Raw genomic sequence first — 16447 nt, forward strand, 5'->3', positions numbered from 1 at the left:
TCCGTGTTAACAAAAATGTTGCCTAGAATATCCGTGAAACACAGGTTTTTCACTTAACTGTGCGCTCAGCTGTCAAATTATGTTATAATATGCGAATAGGCTATACAAACAATTAGTATTGACAAAATAAATATTGATTATTGAATAAAATAAGAAATGGGTGCATTCTACAGTAATCAAAAACACGTGCGGCAAGACGTTTATGTGTTAAACATATTATGGGTTTTTGGAATTTAAGAAGCTATACGTTTATTTTTTTAGAAACATGCATTTTTGTCCTCCGCGAATTCACGATCTCGGTATTTGTGAACGTTGCTAGGCTGCAGTTTGACGGTTCCCAGGGAAACCAAGATATTTGTTTATTGCCTCACGCAAAGATAGGCGTGATTCATACATCGCTTCCGGCCTTGGGTCAGTGGACTTCTGGGGAAATCACCAGAAAATATCTATTGCATGAGATCATGCATTTAAAAAAAAGATATATGGTGGTTTAATCTGCTGGAACGCATGGCTGCTGAACGTGTGACATAGCCTAGCAATAGCCTAATAGTTGTAGCTGATATGAATTAAAGTTTTCAAAATTATATTTTTGTTCAATGACGTGTGTCATTACATACAATTAGGAAAGGGGTTTCCAGTCTGGCATGGAGAATATGTACACAGGAAAATGTCCAGTCCAGGACTATATTTATTCAGTAAGAGTTTATTTAACCCTTAGCTTCAATGGCCTAGTTCTTCATATTACTATAGCTTTCCCTTTGCTATACAGGTAGGAAATATTTTATCATCCACAACTAGTATGCTTATGTCTGACTGAATTTAATTGCCACGGTTTATGTTCTATGTTCTGTCGCTCGCTCTGTGTTGCTCCCTGTTCTACAAATGCCCCTGTTCTCTTCAATGCGCTCAATTTTTTTTTTACAAAAGTGCTCCTGGTCTCTACAAACCAGTCAACATTTTTGTGGTGAAAAGTTGGCAAAAAGGCATCCCTCTGGACATCCCAGATTCTGGCTTTTACTGAATGGAAATCGCCCCCCATTCTCAATGAAATGCATCTGTTCTCAGCGCTCTTCTGATCTGTGCTCAATATATCATGCCAGGATTACACAGAATGTCCCCATAAGGGTGTTTTAGATGATGAGATAAAATATATAAATAAATAAATAAATAAATAAATAAATAAATAAATAAATAAATAAATAAATAAATAAATAAATAAATAAATAAAATAAAAGTTGTAATTGCATCCAAGGATCAATCATTTACATTTACATTTACATTTGAGTCATTTGGCAGACGCTTTTAATCCAAAGCGATTTACAAGTGCATAGGTTCTTCCACAAGTCAAAGCATCACATCCATAACTAGGGAAATACACATGAAGTGCTGTTCTAAACATATAGTCAATGCCATATATTTTTTTAAAATTTCTTTTATTTTTTTGGGGGTTAGACAAATGGGATAGGGATATCAGAAAGAGGGGCAGGGGAAATCAGGAGGGAGGACTAAGGTGTTTGAAAAGGTGTGTTTTTAGTGTGCGTCAAAATAGGGGGAGGGATTCTGCTGTCCTGACAGTGGTAGGCAAGTCATTCCACCACTGAGCAACCAGAACGGAAAACAGGCGTGAACGTGCAGCTCGACCGCCAGGTGCTCGTAGAGAGGGAACCATAAGGCAACCAGAGCTGGCAGACTGGAGTTGTCTAGCTGGGAAGTAGGGAGTGATCAAGGATTGTATGTAAGGTGGGGGAGTCTCCTTAGCAGCCTGAAATGTCAACACTAGGGCCTTGAATCGGATGTGTGTGGCAATAGGAAGCCAGTGGAGGCCAATGAGAAGCGGGGTGACATGAGCCGACCTGGGCTGACTGGTGATCAGGCGGGCTGCAGCATTCTGGACCAGCTGGAGGGGCTTGATGGCGCACGCTGGGAGACCGGCTAGGAGGGAGTTGCAGTAATCCAGGCGGGAAATGTCGAGCGCCTGGACTAGGAGCTGGGTGGCTTTCTCTGTTAGGAGATGATGGATATGGCGTATATTGTAGAGGAAGAACCTGCAGGTTCTTGCAGTGGAGGATACTTGTGGAGCCAGGGTGAGGCAGTTATCAAGAGTCACCCCAAGATTCTTTGCCATAAGGGAGGAGGAAACTACAAAGTCCTCAACAGTCAGTGAGAGGTCGATTGACGGAGAGGACTTAGCAGGGATGTAGAGAAGCTCAGTTTTGGCAAGGTTAAGCTTCAGGTGGTGGGATCGTCATCCACGCAGAGATATCAGCCAAGTAGGTGCAATGTGGTTAATGAAGTATTATTTCATCCTCGCAAGTCAAAAAGCCGCAATGTTATTTGTTACCAGTTGCTGGGGAAGTTAAACAAGGTTTGTGGTTTCTGGGCTACCCCTGCAGCTCACAGTCACCATCAAATTTCCCGTCGAGTTTGAGGGCTGAATTCTGAACCCCTAGCTATGGTGTTGCACTTGTGGCTTGAGGGTTTGAACGGGTAGCTTTGTAGCCCATCCCTGGTGTTGCAACCCAACGTCTGCAGCCTCCCACACCCCCCCCCCAGCCCACTTCATTTCTCGGCGAGGAGAGACGAGGCCGCGCAAGTTCCTGCAGTGAAGCGTGTTGCTCAACAGCATTGCCGGAAGCCTTGGGCTGCGATGTGAACTTTGGTGTGAACTTTGGTGTGAACTGTGGTGCTTCAGCATGACCGATTCTTGTTTATGCTGATGAATTGAGCACACAGGCACAAGCCTTCCAGGTAAATTACACAATCAACAAGTCTCCACAGCATGCAAATATGAAATATATAGTATTTATATTAAATGTATCCTATTTTTATTAATTTTTATATCTTATTATCTTCCTCTTTTTATTCCCATGATTTATGCCCAATCATGCCACTGCAAGGTCATGCAAGTAGACCACAGCTACTTTCATTATTAGCTTGATCAATTCAAGCTGGTCTCTGGAAGACACTTCATATGCATATTGGCTTTGGCAGATATTTGAAGAATAGGGTTGTTTTGGATGGTAATTGAATCCAAAACAATTACATATTTGACCCAGGTCTACAGCAGGTCTAGCAAACATCCTCCTTCGCCAACAACATGCAGTAAGTAAATTAGCCAACCTTGCATACTTGACCAGCTTACATTTATTTACTCAGTAGCTAGCTAGTGAATATTCTTCCTCGTGAAGAAATGCATTGTTTTTTTAGCCCCCTCCACCCCCCTTTCTCCGCAAACTGGAAAAAACTCCAGTCATACTTACACCACAGCACTCAGCACTCCAGTCTTTTATCAATTTGCAGAGAAGAATGTGCTCTCCAAAGAGGTAAGTGATGTCAGCTGCCTCTTTTAATCGCTCTGCAGTTCACAAGGCTGGGCGGGAGCAGACGCGAGTCGGTGAGAGACGCGTCGTGCGTGGCTCGTGCTCGCCCTATTGACCGGCAAAAACTTGGTGTGGGATAAGATGACGTGCCGGCCAATCGAAACCCTCCTTTCCCTGGTCGGAAGCAGCGTCACCGAATCGCATTACAGCCTGTAATGCAATTCACCGGGCAGCCTCGAGCCTAGTGGCTAAGGTACATGTCCGGGACCTGGAAGGTTGGTGGTTCATGCCCCGGTGCAGCCACTATAAGATCTGCCTTGGGCCCTTGAGCAAGGCCGATGACCCCGATGAGGGGATTGTCCCCTGCCTAGTCTACTCAACTGTAAGTAGCTTTGTATAAAAGCGTTGACTAAATAACACATTATTATTATTATTATTAACATTACCAATTCCGATAAAAATCACCAAATAATAGCACAATCACCAAATCTTTTGACAGTCGCAATAATCACATCACAATCACCAAAACAGTCTTAGCGTAGTCTGGGAAAGGTAAGTCACCTGAGCTGGCCTGACTGTGAGGCTCTGGTTTGCCGCTCCGTGCCGTTGGTGGTGTGGTCAGTTCAGAATTTACATTTCACATTTACATGTTAGTCATTTAGCCGACAGTTCTAACCCAAAGTGACTCACAAGTGAAAAACATGAAATCCATAAATAGCAAAAAAATTTGCATGCAGCGCGGTAGTCATAAACAGTGACTACATTTAATGCTCTTTATTTCTGTTTGATTTTGAAATCTATCCATTACTTTATCAGGCTAACTGCGGATTGTAATAGTTTGTTTTTTTTGTCTATGAAGGCAAAGTGGTGGAAGATATGGACTTCTGAGGAGGACTCATTTAGGGTAAATGGTAAATGGTTGGAATTTATATCGCGCCTTTATCCAAAGCGATGTACAGTTGATGTTTCTCATTCACCCATTCATACACACACTGACACACGAACAGCGATTGACTGCCATGCAAGGTGCCGACCAGCTCGTCAGGAGCATTTAGGGGTTAGGTGTCTTGCTCAGGGACACTTCGACACAGCCCGGGCAGGGGATCGAACCGGCAACCCTCCAACTGCCAGGTGACTGCTCTTACTGCCTGAGCCAATGAGACGACTGCTCTTACTGCCTGAGCCAATGAGACGACTGCTCTTACTGCCTGAGCCAATGAGACGACTGCTCTTACTACCTGAGCCATGTCACCCCATGTCGCGGGTGCTGTGCCAAGCAAATCAGAGCTTGCAAATTAGAGCTTGACAGTTTATTTTGGGACAATGGGGGTTTTGAAGTTGTCACACATACAGTACTGTGCAAAAGTCTTAAGGTCCTTACACACCGGACGCGTATTTTTCGCGCGAATAATTCGCACGAAAAAATATTTTTTAGAACTGCTGGTTTCCTATGAGTCCATACACACCGGACGCGAATATTTCGCCGCGAAAAAACGACGGGGTTTTTTTCGCATCCAGGAGCGAAACTTCTGAAGTTTCGCGCTGCGAATAAACGCATCAACCAATCACATTGCGTGGAACGACGTTACGACAATGTACACTACGCACGGTACAGCAAAGAGTGCCACAAGTGATTCCAGATTAGTTTACAAAACCATAAAAAAATAGAAAATGGCGGACCAGTTAATTGTTTGTGTGACCCCGTGTTATATGATAAGGAACATCAACAGTACAAAGATAATGACGTTAAGGACAACGTGTGGAGCAGCATCGCCGAACAACTCAGCTATCAGGATTGTAAGCTTATGTCGTTTACTTTTGGAAGTAGAGTTGGTAGCAAGATAAAGTGTCAGAGGACCACATCGTCATCACTGGATTTAGTTGAATCCATGTTTTTTTCGTTCTGAAACTTTTAGGCGAATCTTTTGTAAAAAAAAAAAAAAAGTCTCGCAAAGTCGCAAATTCGCATCGCGTCCGGTGTGTTATTTCGCATTTTCGCATCGCTTTTTCGCATCGCGTCCGGTGTGTAAGGACCTTAAGGCACCTGTATAACATTCTGTACAGATAAGATTCTTTCAAAAATAATTAAATGAAAGGTCCTAAATAAACTTGCTATACAGTTCACATTCCTTTTGAGTAATTTGGCAGAATAGTTCAAAACTGAATCAAATAAATATTTTTTGTGACCACCCTTCGGCATTACAACTGCATAACGTCTCTGAGATACAGAACTGCAGGACAGGGTTGGCTAAGACAAGCAGCAGGGAGGTTGTTCCAAGCATGTCGGAGAACTTGTCACAGTTCTTCTGCAGACTTTGGTTGGCTCCTTGCTTCTGATCTCAGACAGCCGTGACCAAGTTTTTATGTAAAATGTAGTCAATTGCTTACAGTAATATGTTACTTTTTAAAATAAAAAAAATTAAAAATTAAAATTAAATCTTTTGGAAAATGAATATTTGGAAATCTCAAATGTGGTCTTTTATACTAACACACACAAAAAAATAAACATATATATATATAATAACGTCTAGGGTGCCTAAGACTTCTGCACAGTACTGTACATTCAATTCATCACAATAACATAAGCTGTAAATATATACTGTATATGATCACAAAAGATGTGAAGCTAGTATGCCAGACGAAAATAAAAACAAATTAGCCAGGGGTGTAAAATTTAAATTTAAAATATAAAAATGACCAGAAAACATTAAAGAAGCAGTCGTGGTTGTAATCGCTTTCTGTTTTTTTGGGGTTTTTTTTGATGAGTCATCATTTTAACGTATACCTCGATTTCTTAATGTAAGGCTTTGAAGATAAATTTCATTTTTCTTTGTAAATTTGCATTTATGAATGTAAAGCGGGCGGCACGGATGGTGCAGTGGGTAGCACTGCCGCCTCACAGCAAGGAGGTCCTGGGTTCGAATCCCCGTCGGCCGGGGCCTCTCTGTGTGGAGTCTGCATGTTCTCCCCATGTCTGCGTGGGTTTCCTCTGGGTATTCCGGCTTCCTCCCACAGCCCAAAGACATGCAGGTTAGGCTGATTGGAGAGTCTAAATTGCCCGTAGGTATGAGTGTGTGAGTGAATGGTGTGTGTGCGCCCTGTGATGGATTGGCGACCTGTCCAGGGTGTATTCCTGCCTTTCACCCCAATGTATGCTGGGATAGGCTCCAGCCCCCCTGCGACCCTGTTCAGGATAAGCGGGTTAGGATAATGAATGAATGTAAAGCTCTAAGAAGAAAAATATAAGATTTGTATACTTATAAAAGGTTATTCTTGTCCTCATTTCTTGTGTTGCAATTTGAGAAACAAAGCAACTAACTAATTATACAAGATGCTGTTTGAGATATATCTTGCGCCACAGTTCTCAGGAAAACACATTTTCTTGAAAACGATTAGCAATCTTGAGGTTGCCAATTGCTGAGTCAACTATTTCCACTGGTGGAGCTGCTAAAGAATTACATTACATTAATGGCATTTGGCAGACGCTCTTATCCAGAGCGACGTACAGTTGATTAGACTAAGCAGGAGACAATCCTCCCCTGGAGCAATGCAGAGTTAAGGACCTTGCGCAAGGGCCCAATTCTGAAAAAGGTCCCTCTATACCCATTGGTTTAGTTTTCTTTGTGTTATTTCTATAATTGGTGGGAAAAAGTATACCAATACACTCTCAGAAATAACGTGGCAGTAGAGATACATTTTCGTTCTTCAAAGATAACATTTCCCTGGAAGTACAGTACAGTATCGTACAGTATTGTTTTCCAAGCAGAAAAGGTACAAAATAATTATATATTGCTGGCTGGAGGTACAAATTTATGGGGTACCGTCCCAGCGACAAGCATTTGTACCTTTTTTTGCACTTTTCGTACCTATAGTGTAGTCGTTTATCACCGCCTAAATCCACGCTTCTCTACGTTCAAAACATATAGTGTCGAGGACCCGGCCCTAGGCCGCCCTGATGAGAGATTGACGGGGGATGGGTTAGGAAGGAATGCATTGGTAACCCCTCGCACACACCATTGAGGTGGTAGCAAGAACGCCCGTAAGAGGAAAAATATGCGGTTCAGAGCTAATGAGCAGCCCTACTTGTCAGCGGAGGAGTCTGAAGTCGGGGGACTTAGATTTAGAGTACTAAGGAGCAAGGTTAAAGTTCTGACTGAGACCATGCATAGAATGAGTTCCAGCATAACCTTGGAGGAGATTCAACATGCTGAGCGAGCAGTCGGGGAATACCTCAACCCTACAGGGGAGGGGCACTGGCTGGCTAAAGCAAAAAGTTAAGGAAAACCGAAGGGATGTCAATACCGAAAGAATATTAAGAGGCTTTATGGGCCTTCCTGATTATAGCACAAATAATTTATCGGATAGATTCAAAGGACTAACAGTGGAGGAGTTGAATGATGAATTACACTCAGCTATTAGCTGGATTTCTTTTGTAGATCCCTTAAGGCGCCACAAAAAGGGGCACCTGAAGAGTGTATTGAGATGGTGGCAGGCACTAACTTCTGGCTTGCATGAGGTCAAGGTGTGGAGGAAGTCAAGGAGAGACAATGAAACTGAAACAGACACGAGTTCCTTAAAAAAATACAAAAAAGCTAGTATTTTTCCACTCGTATATTGAGATGGTGCAAATTCCCAACCGGAGGGGCACATGAGATAAAGTATTGGGGAAATTTCTTTTGAGGTATGAGAAAATGACAGTGAGACAAACAGAAGTAATGAATATGGTCATTAAAAAAGTTGCATAAGAGATAAATGTCTTCCCACTCGGTATACTGGGGACATTTCTTATCAAAAAAAGGTACACTTTTATACGAATTAAGGATATATAAGGAATAAGCTTTTAGACCTTAGGATAGCATCTTAGAATTTTGCTTCAGAAGATATCTATGGGCTGTTGAAGAGAGAGCAAGGCAGGACAGCTGTAGTCAAGCTGGAGTCCAACTCCAGGATATGGATATGGAGAAAGGAGTGACGTACACAGTGCGGACTCAGCCCAAGAGTTGTGGCAACAGGACTGATGTCAAAAGAGCAACGCAGAACAACTATAATCAAGCTTGAGTGGTAATTATAATCTATATTACTTGTAGAAGTAGGAAAAGTAATACACAGAAGTAATACATTATAAGTTTCCTTTTATTTTTATGTCTTTTATTTTTCATTAAGATACTATATAAGGTTATTTTTAGAGTTTAGATAAACATAATATTCTAGGAATGATACTAGATAAGGTAGAAAAATGTAGAGAAGTTTTTAGAGTTTAGATAAACATAATATTCTAGGAATAGTTTCTTTTAAACGTCCAGAAGGGGGAGCTATAGGATAAGGCTAAGGCCAAAGAGGATGGGTATTTGAGGGGTGTACCTTGAATTTTAACATCATGGTGGAAAGGTAAATTAGAAAGAGCTAAAGGGGTATATGTAACTTGCATGTGATCAGCAAACTGAAAGATGATATATATCCTGTAAGCTGTATAACTCTATTCTGGCCTCCACTGGCTTCCTATTGCCCCACGCATCCGTTTCAAGGCCCTAGTGTTGGCATTTCAGGCTGCTAAGGGGACTGCCCCACCTTACATACAATCCCTGATCACTCCCTACTCCCCAGCTAGACCACTCCGGTCTGCCAGCTCTAGTCACCTCACGGTTCCCTCTCTACGTGCACCTGGCGGTCGAGCTGCACGTTCACGCCTGTTTTCCGTTCTGGTTCCTCAGTGGTGGAATGACTTGCCTACCACTGTCAGAACAGCAGAATCCCTCCCCCTATTTCGACCCAGACTCAAAACCCACCTTTTCAAACTCTACCTTAGTCCTCCCTCCTGACTTCCCCTGCCCCTCCTTTCTGATATCCCTATCCTTGTCTAACCCCCCTCCCCCCCCCCCCCAAAAAAAAAAAAATGCACTTATGATGACAACTATGTTTAGAACAGCATTTCATGTGTATTTTGCTAGTTTCTGGATGTGATGCTTTGACTTATGGTAGAACCTATGCACTTGTAAATCGCTTTGGATTAAAAGCGTCTGCCAAATGACTAAAATGTAAATGTAAAATGTAAATGTATTCTTTTGATTGATTATAATAAAGTATATCTTACTATAATCATATGTGATAAAGGTTCTTTTAGAGGAATACACTGAATACAGGACATCGTATACCAGATTTGCATCAGACCCTTCACTTCGAGACTGGGCTGGAAGTTCAGTAGAACTTACCAGGGCTCCAGAACGTTCGGAGTACTTGAGTTCGTCCCCGAGACACCTCATGGTGAGGTACTGCTCGTGGGAACGTGAGGTCTGAGCTCGGCAAGGGGTCCGTAGCTCACGACAATAGCCTTAGAGATAATAACGTCAAACCCCCTGTGACAGTCTGTGTACCAGCTGCAAGGAGTAACTTGCCTCGTGTAGGCCATTGATTATAAAAGCACTTAAATATAGTTACTGTTGTACTCGGGGTATTGTAGCTGCCAACCGTGGTATGCTAGTTCGTAAGTTGATATAGGCCTATTCGTCAAGGAACCCTACGTGGTAACGCTAGGACTCGGAACCGTACTTTCCTCTATGGTCCTCATCGCACTTGTCCCTGGGTTCGATTTGCGCTTCATTGTACGTCGCTCTGAATAAGAGCGTCTGCTAAATGCCCGTAATGTAAATGTAATGTAATGTAGTAACTACAGTACCCAAAATGCATCATTGGCGACGGACGCCCAGAGAAAGGCATAATACGTCATCTGAACGCGTCGGCTGTCGGGGGTAAAATCAAGATGGCGTCAGCATCGTCAGAAGCTGCGGAGAATCCCGACACTGAATTGGAGGAGTTGCTGGACAGTATGTTTGTAATTACGACAGTATGTTTGTAACAGTATATTTACTGTTGCAATGCGAACACGACCATTGTTAAATTAGTTTATTTAGTGATCGAAACGAATACAGGGCGTAGCATGCTATCTGTGACATATTCTCGAGTGGGCGCATTTAGTTGCCAAGGTCCAAAGGCGAACGAGCTAGATTTATTTCCCTGTGTAATACCTAATCTGTTTGTTCATTCGTAATACATTCGGCAGTGTCAGGATCTTGTCACAGTCTGGCGCAGCTTGTCCTCTAAACGTCCCTGTGGATGCTCAGGCAGAACACTTTCCCTGTGCCATGCCTTACTCGCGATTAATCGCCCAACCTCGCAAGGTGTTTTTGTTCATTTTTCGTCATACATTAGGGGGTGTACAGATGTCACAGTCTGTTGCCGCTGGTTCGCTTTCAGGTCACGTGGAGGAACGTTAAAATTCCGCGCCTCACACAGAATGCGAGTGACGGTATCGTATTCCCACTGCAGTGCTACTCCTTGTTGTGTAAACAAATAGTTTCTCTCCCAGTACATTCGGCGTCATTAGTATTATTTTTTCTTTTGTTTTCATGTGTGTTGAAGCTCACCTTCCTCCCTCTAACAGGTGCACTGGATGACTTTGACAAGACTAACAATGCCCCACCACCGCCCCAAAGCACCACGGCCCCAACCAGCTCGGCAAGCGAGAAGGTGGGTTTCAGTTTTCTACCTCTCCTACAAGTCCCACCAAACGTTTACAATCTCTCTACATGGGACTGATTCTGTCTGTGCGACTGGATGTCTGTAGTCACACCCTTCTCCTGCAGTGTGTCAGTGTCTCTCTCTCTGACCTGTAGTGTGTCAGTGCCTCTCTCTCTGACCTGCAGTGTGTCAGTGCCTCTGGTTCTGACCTGCAGTGTGTCAGTGCCTCTCTCTGACCTGCAGTGTGTCAGTGCCTCTGTCTGTGACCTGCAGTGTGTCAGTGCCTCTCTCTCTGACCTGTAGTGTGTCAGTGCCTCTCTCTCTGACCTGTAGTGTGTCAGTGCCTCTGTCTGTGACCTGTAGTGTGTCAGTGCCTCTCTCTCTGACCAAAATATAGTAAATGGTTAATGGTTGGCATTTATATAGTGCCTTTATCCAAAGCGCTGTACAATTGATGCTTCTCATTCACCCATTCATACACACACTCACACACCAATGGCAATTGACCGCCATGCAAGGCACCAACCAGCTCGTCTAGAGCATTTAGGGGTTTGGTGTCTTGCTCAGGGATACTTCGACACACCCGGGAAGGGATCGAACTGGCAACCCTCCGACTGCTCTTACCGAAGCCAGTGTCGCCCCATAGCAGCATGTCAGTGCCCGTTTGCCTGTGCCCTGCAGCCACCGCTGCTGGAGGACAGCAAGTTCTTCGAGTCGCTGTTCGAGGGGGAGATGTGTGACCAGGCCAGGGAGGAGTGGGAGAGGGCCATGTCTGAGCTGGCACAGGAGGAGCCTGAGCTCCTGCAGCACTTCCACAAGCTGTCGGAGGCGGCGGGGAAAGTCGGTAAGGGAGCGAGAGCGTCTGTAGAACGTGTGCGTCGGTGCATGTGCGTGCGTGCGTGCGTGCGTGCGTGCGTGCGCGCGTGCGCGCGTGCGTGCATGTGGTGCGTGCGTGCGTGCGTGCGTGCGTGCCTGCGCATGCGTTGTGTGCCATGTGCGTCAGTCCTGGGTCAAATACGTAATCGTTTTGGATTCAAATAATTTTCTTTGCGTCCCTGAGCTTGTCTGGAATGTACAGTACTGTGTAGAATTCCTAGGCACCCTAGATTTTGTGTGTTAGTCTAAAAGAACGCATTTCAGATTTCCAAATATTCATTTTCCCAAAGATTGAATTTTACAGAGACATTTTTATATTACATTTTTTAAAAAGTAACATATTAATGTAAGCGCTCAACTACTTTTTACATAAAAACTTGATCAAGGCTGTCTGAGATCAGAAGCAAGGAGCCAACCAAAGTCTGCAGAAAAACTGTGGCAAGTTCTCCAACATGCTTGGAACAACCTCCCTGCTGATTGTCTCATAAAACTGCAGGACAGCGTTGGCTATCTCAGAGAAGTGATGCAGTTTTAAGGGTGGTCACAGAAAATTTTTATTTGATTCAGATTTGATTCAATTCTGCCAAATGACTAAAATGTAATGTAGAATGTATAGTACAAATTATTTTTGAAAGAATCTTATCTGTACAGAATGTTATACAGGTGCCTAAGACTTCCGCACAGCACTGTATGAAATCATCTGAGAAAGTGCAAACCCTGCCTTCTGGCCCTCGTGGTTGGCTCAGTTGCATCAGGCAAGATCAGTCGTGCACTGAAAAGTATTTGAAACCAAAACAATGATGTGTTTGTGCATGTGAGTGTATACGTGTGTGAGTGTGCATGTCTGCACGTGCGTCTCTTTGTGCATGCGAGTGTGTGTGTGTGTGTGTGTGTGTGCGCATCTGTGTCTCTGTGAGTGTATGTTGCATTCAAGAGTTGCATTGTGTTTATTACCATTAATAGTTAAAACTTTTTTTTTTTCCCTAAACAGGAACTGATGTGGCTTCCCAGCAAGAATTCACTTCCTGTTTGAAAGACACTCTCAGTGGATTGGCAAAAAATGCTGACAACCTGCAGGTACACATGCATTTTGGTATCATTTTGGTATCATTTTGGTATCATTTTGGTATCTTAAACTTTGTTCAGTAATCATCTACATTAATGGCATTTGGCAGACGCTCTTATCCAGAGTTACATACAGACTAGGCAGGAGACAATCGGGATTAGAACCACCGACCTTGCGGGTCCCAGTCATGTACCTTAGCCACTACGCTACATCCGCCACCCTGTGTACTATTGACTTCATGAAATATCTGAATTAACCTATTGAGTGTAATTTTACATTCTGGGTGTGACATTGGGCACTCACAAATGCATGTAATGTTATCAAAAAAGTGGAATCTAGGGCGGCCGCGGTGGCGCACAGCTAACGTAACGGATCTTGACGCAGGCATCGGTTCGTTACAGTTGCACACCGAGGACCGGGGTTCGATTCCTGCTCCTGTCAAAAGCCGAGTTTGGCCGGCTCTCGTGGAGTGGCATAATTGGCTCACTGCTCTGAGGGAGGGACTCAGCAGGGACCGGCAGGGATCGCACTCCGGTGCACTCCGGAATCACTGTAGGCCGCTGATGGGATGGGGTCGTTAGCCGTGTATCCCCAGCTAACACTAATTGGATTAGATAAAGTACAATTGATTAAAAAAAATTTTTTTTATCAGAATCTGGATTGGCCTGTTCATTGTCTATGGGAATCTCCCCCTCTAGTGGTAAAATGTCATGATTACTAAAAAGAAAAAGGCAAATGGGAAAAGTAGAAGCAAACCAATTGACATTATGATAGACAAGGCATTCTTCAGCAGCTGTTCAGTAGAAATATTATTTTGGTAATGAATCAAAAGGAGCGTTGAAAGGCCATGCGCTAAGGCAACTGTGCAGCGATTTGGGGAAGGCCAGTACTGCTTCAGCTCCAGACCTAACCCCTCCTCTCTCCACCTTGCTCCATCTTCCTTCTGCATGCCTGTATCAGAGCTCAGGATTGGCTGGTGAGGACCTGGCCAAGACCCTGGAAGGGCTGGGATTGGAGGAGAACGGGGAAGGGGGTGGGGATGATGGAAACATCCTCCCCTTAATGCAATCCATTATGCAGAACCTTCTGTCTAAAGAAGTGCTTTACCCTTCACTCAAAGAGATTACTGAAAAGGTTCGTGGTTTTTGTGTGTATCTGTGTGTATCTGTGTGTATCTGTGTGTATCTGTGTGTATCTGTGTGTATCTGTGTGTATCCGTGTGTTTGTGTATTTCTGATTTCTGTGTGTACCTGTTCATACGTGTGCGTACATGTACAGGTTTGCATGTTTTTTGTGTGTATGTTTCTGTGTTTGCATGTGCATGTGTATGTGTGCGCGCGTGATTTGGGAAAGTGCCGTACATTGTGGCCCTGCATCTAAAGACACCTGCCTCCTCTCTGTCCTGTCCTGTCTGTCTGTCTGTCTGTCATTTGTGATACAGTACCCTGATTGGCTGAGCTGCAATCGTCAGTCCCTCCCCCCTGACCAGTACCATCGCTACGAGCAACAGCATAAGATCATGGGAGAGATCTGCGGCCATTTTGAGAGGGAGGGAGAGGCGGGACGAGACGGAGGAGAGAAGAGCTTCGACAGCATCCTGGAGCTCATGCAGCAGGTATGAGAGGTGTGAGGTCACACACGTTATATTACAGTACTTGTGCAAAAGTCTTAGGCACCTGTATAACATTCTGTCCAGATAAGATTCTTTCAAAACTAATTCAATGATAGGTCCCAAATAAACATACTATACACTTTACATTTCATTTTAGTAATTTAGCAGGATAGTTAAAAACTGAATCAAATCAATATTTTCAGTGACCACCCTTCGGTGTTAAAACTGCATCACTTTGAGATATAGGACTGCAGGACAGCTTTGGCTAAGACAATCAGCAGGGAGGTTGTCCCAAGCATGTTGGGGAGCTTGCCACAGTTCTTCTGCAGACTTTGGTTGGCTCTTTGCTTCTGATCCGACAGCCTTGATCAAGTTTTGATGTAAAAAGTAGGAAATTGTAATATGTTGAAAAATTGAATACAAAAATGCCTGTAAAATTCAGTCTTTTGGAAAATGTACATTTGGAAATCTCAAATGTGTTTTTATACTAACTCACACAAAAAGATAAACGTATGTATAATAAAGTCTAGCGTGCCTAAGACTTCTGCACAGTACTGTACATTAATGGCATTTGGCAGACACTCTTATGCAGAGCGACGTACAGTTGCTTAGACTAAGCGGGAGACGATCCTCCCCTGGAGCAATGCAAGGTTAAGGGCCTTGCTCAGGGCTGTGCGGATCTTATTGTGGCTACACCGGGGATTGGACCCCTGACCTTGCCAGTCATGTACCTTAACCATTACGCTACAGGCTGCCCATGTGATGAGAATGCTCTTAACAGAATGGATGGGGGAGGATTGAATATTATTTTGGTTCTTGTTTGACAGCTGCAGGATTTGGGACAGCCCCCAAAAGAGTTGGCAGGAGAAGCGGTGAGTGTTTCTCTGTACATCAGTCGGTCAGTCGGTCGGTCGTTCGGTCATTCAGTCAGTAAGTGTCAGTCAAGCAATCTGTCCTGTGATCTGACCACCCTCCTCCTTTCCTTGCTCAGCCTCCTGGCATGAACTTTGACCTCGAGTCACTGAATCTCCCAGGACCCCCTGGGGCAGGGGCAGCGGAGCAGTGCCTAATCATGTGATTCCTGAAGTCTGGTGAGACACGCTCCGGCTGGAGACAGGGAGACGTCATCACGGGCCTGCGATGAAACCCTGCTCTTAACCCCCCCCCCCCCAGCGAGGTTGCCGGGACAACGGCATTGGATTTTCGCCGAGAAACATGCAGGACGTCTCAAAGCTTCATCATCAGTTTATGTTAAATTATACTGTTTATATACAACAGCAGATTTTTTGACATGATTTACAAAGTCAGCCACAGTGTTTAAGGGGGTGTTTGGGAGTGGTGGACAAAGTACACAAAATCCTGCGCTTGAGTGAATGTAGAAGTACTCTATGTGTAATTTTCTACTTGAGTAAAAGTACTAAAAAACTACTCTCTTTTAAATGTACTTAAGTATCAAAAGTAAAAGTATGGTGTTTTAATAAATGCCTTTAAACACTTAAGTGCATTTGTACCTTTACTCTAGTAGCAATACATATAGAGTACTTCTACATTTACTCAAGTAAAACTTTACCAAGGGTATTTCTACTTTCAATACAACATTTTCATACTTTGTCCACCACTGGTGTCTTGGGGGGTTGTTCGGGAGGAGGGCCAGTTGCTCTTTGTCGCTTGGTGAAACTTTTGATGGTGCAATCGTCGCTCCTGTAGATGTGTGTGAGTGAGAGCTTGAGTGTATAGATGTAGAGAGAGAGGCTGTGGTACAGTACGTACGTGTGTGTGTGTGTGTGTGTGTGTGTGAGAGTGAGAGTGAGAGTGTGAGTGAGTGTTGCACATGTACACAGGTGATGTGGGGTGTTTGCTTCCATTATTTGCTCATATTTCTGGTTTTTAAAATAAAATAACTTTCGACTAATACACTGAACCGCCCTTCAGTGCTGAATCTGAACATAGGCTCTGTACATATTAAATATAATATTAAATCTGTTGAAATAAAATGGCTTAACACTACCGTGTTCGCATTCAATTTGGGGATGGGACCAGGACAAAGTAATGTTAACG

At 43.8% G+C, this 16447-nt stretch overlaps 1 protein-coding gene across 1 annotated transcript; it reads left to right on the forward strand.

Annotated features, from left to right (window-relative positions):
• The first annotated feature begins 10025 nt into the window (after positions 1 to 10025).
• Positions 10026 to 16396, forward strand: pex19 (peroxisomal biogenesis factor 19). Its single transcript, XM_061254037.1, has 8 exons — positions 10026 to 10141; positions 10759 to 10844; positions 11517 to 11679; positions 12703 to 12788; positions 13738 to 13911; positions 14219 to 14392; positions 15217 to 15261; positions 15381 to 16396. Exons 1-8 carry the CDS (start codon positions 10078 to 10080, stop codon positions 15465 to 15467), a joined length of 879 nt encoding a protein of 292 aa, XP_061110021.1. The 5' UTR covers positions 10026 to 10077; the 3' UTR covers positions 15468 to 16396.
• Positions 16397 to 16447: the final 51 nt, after the last annotated feature.

This window comes from Conger conger, chromosome 9, assembly GCF_963514075.1.
Source record: "Conger conger chromosome 9, fConCon1.1, whole genome shotgun sequence".
Taxonomy (NCBI): domain Eukaryota; kingdom Metazoa; phylum Chordata; class Actinopteri; order Anguilliformes; family Congridae; genus Conger; species Conger conger.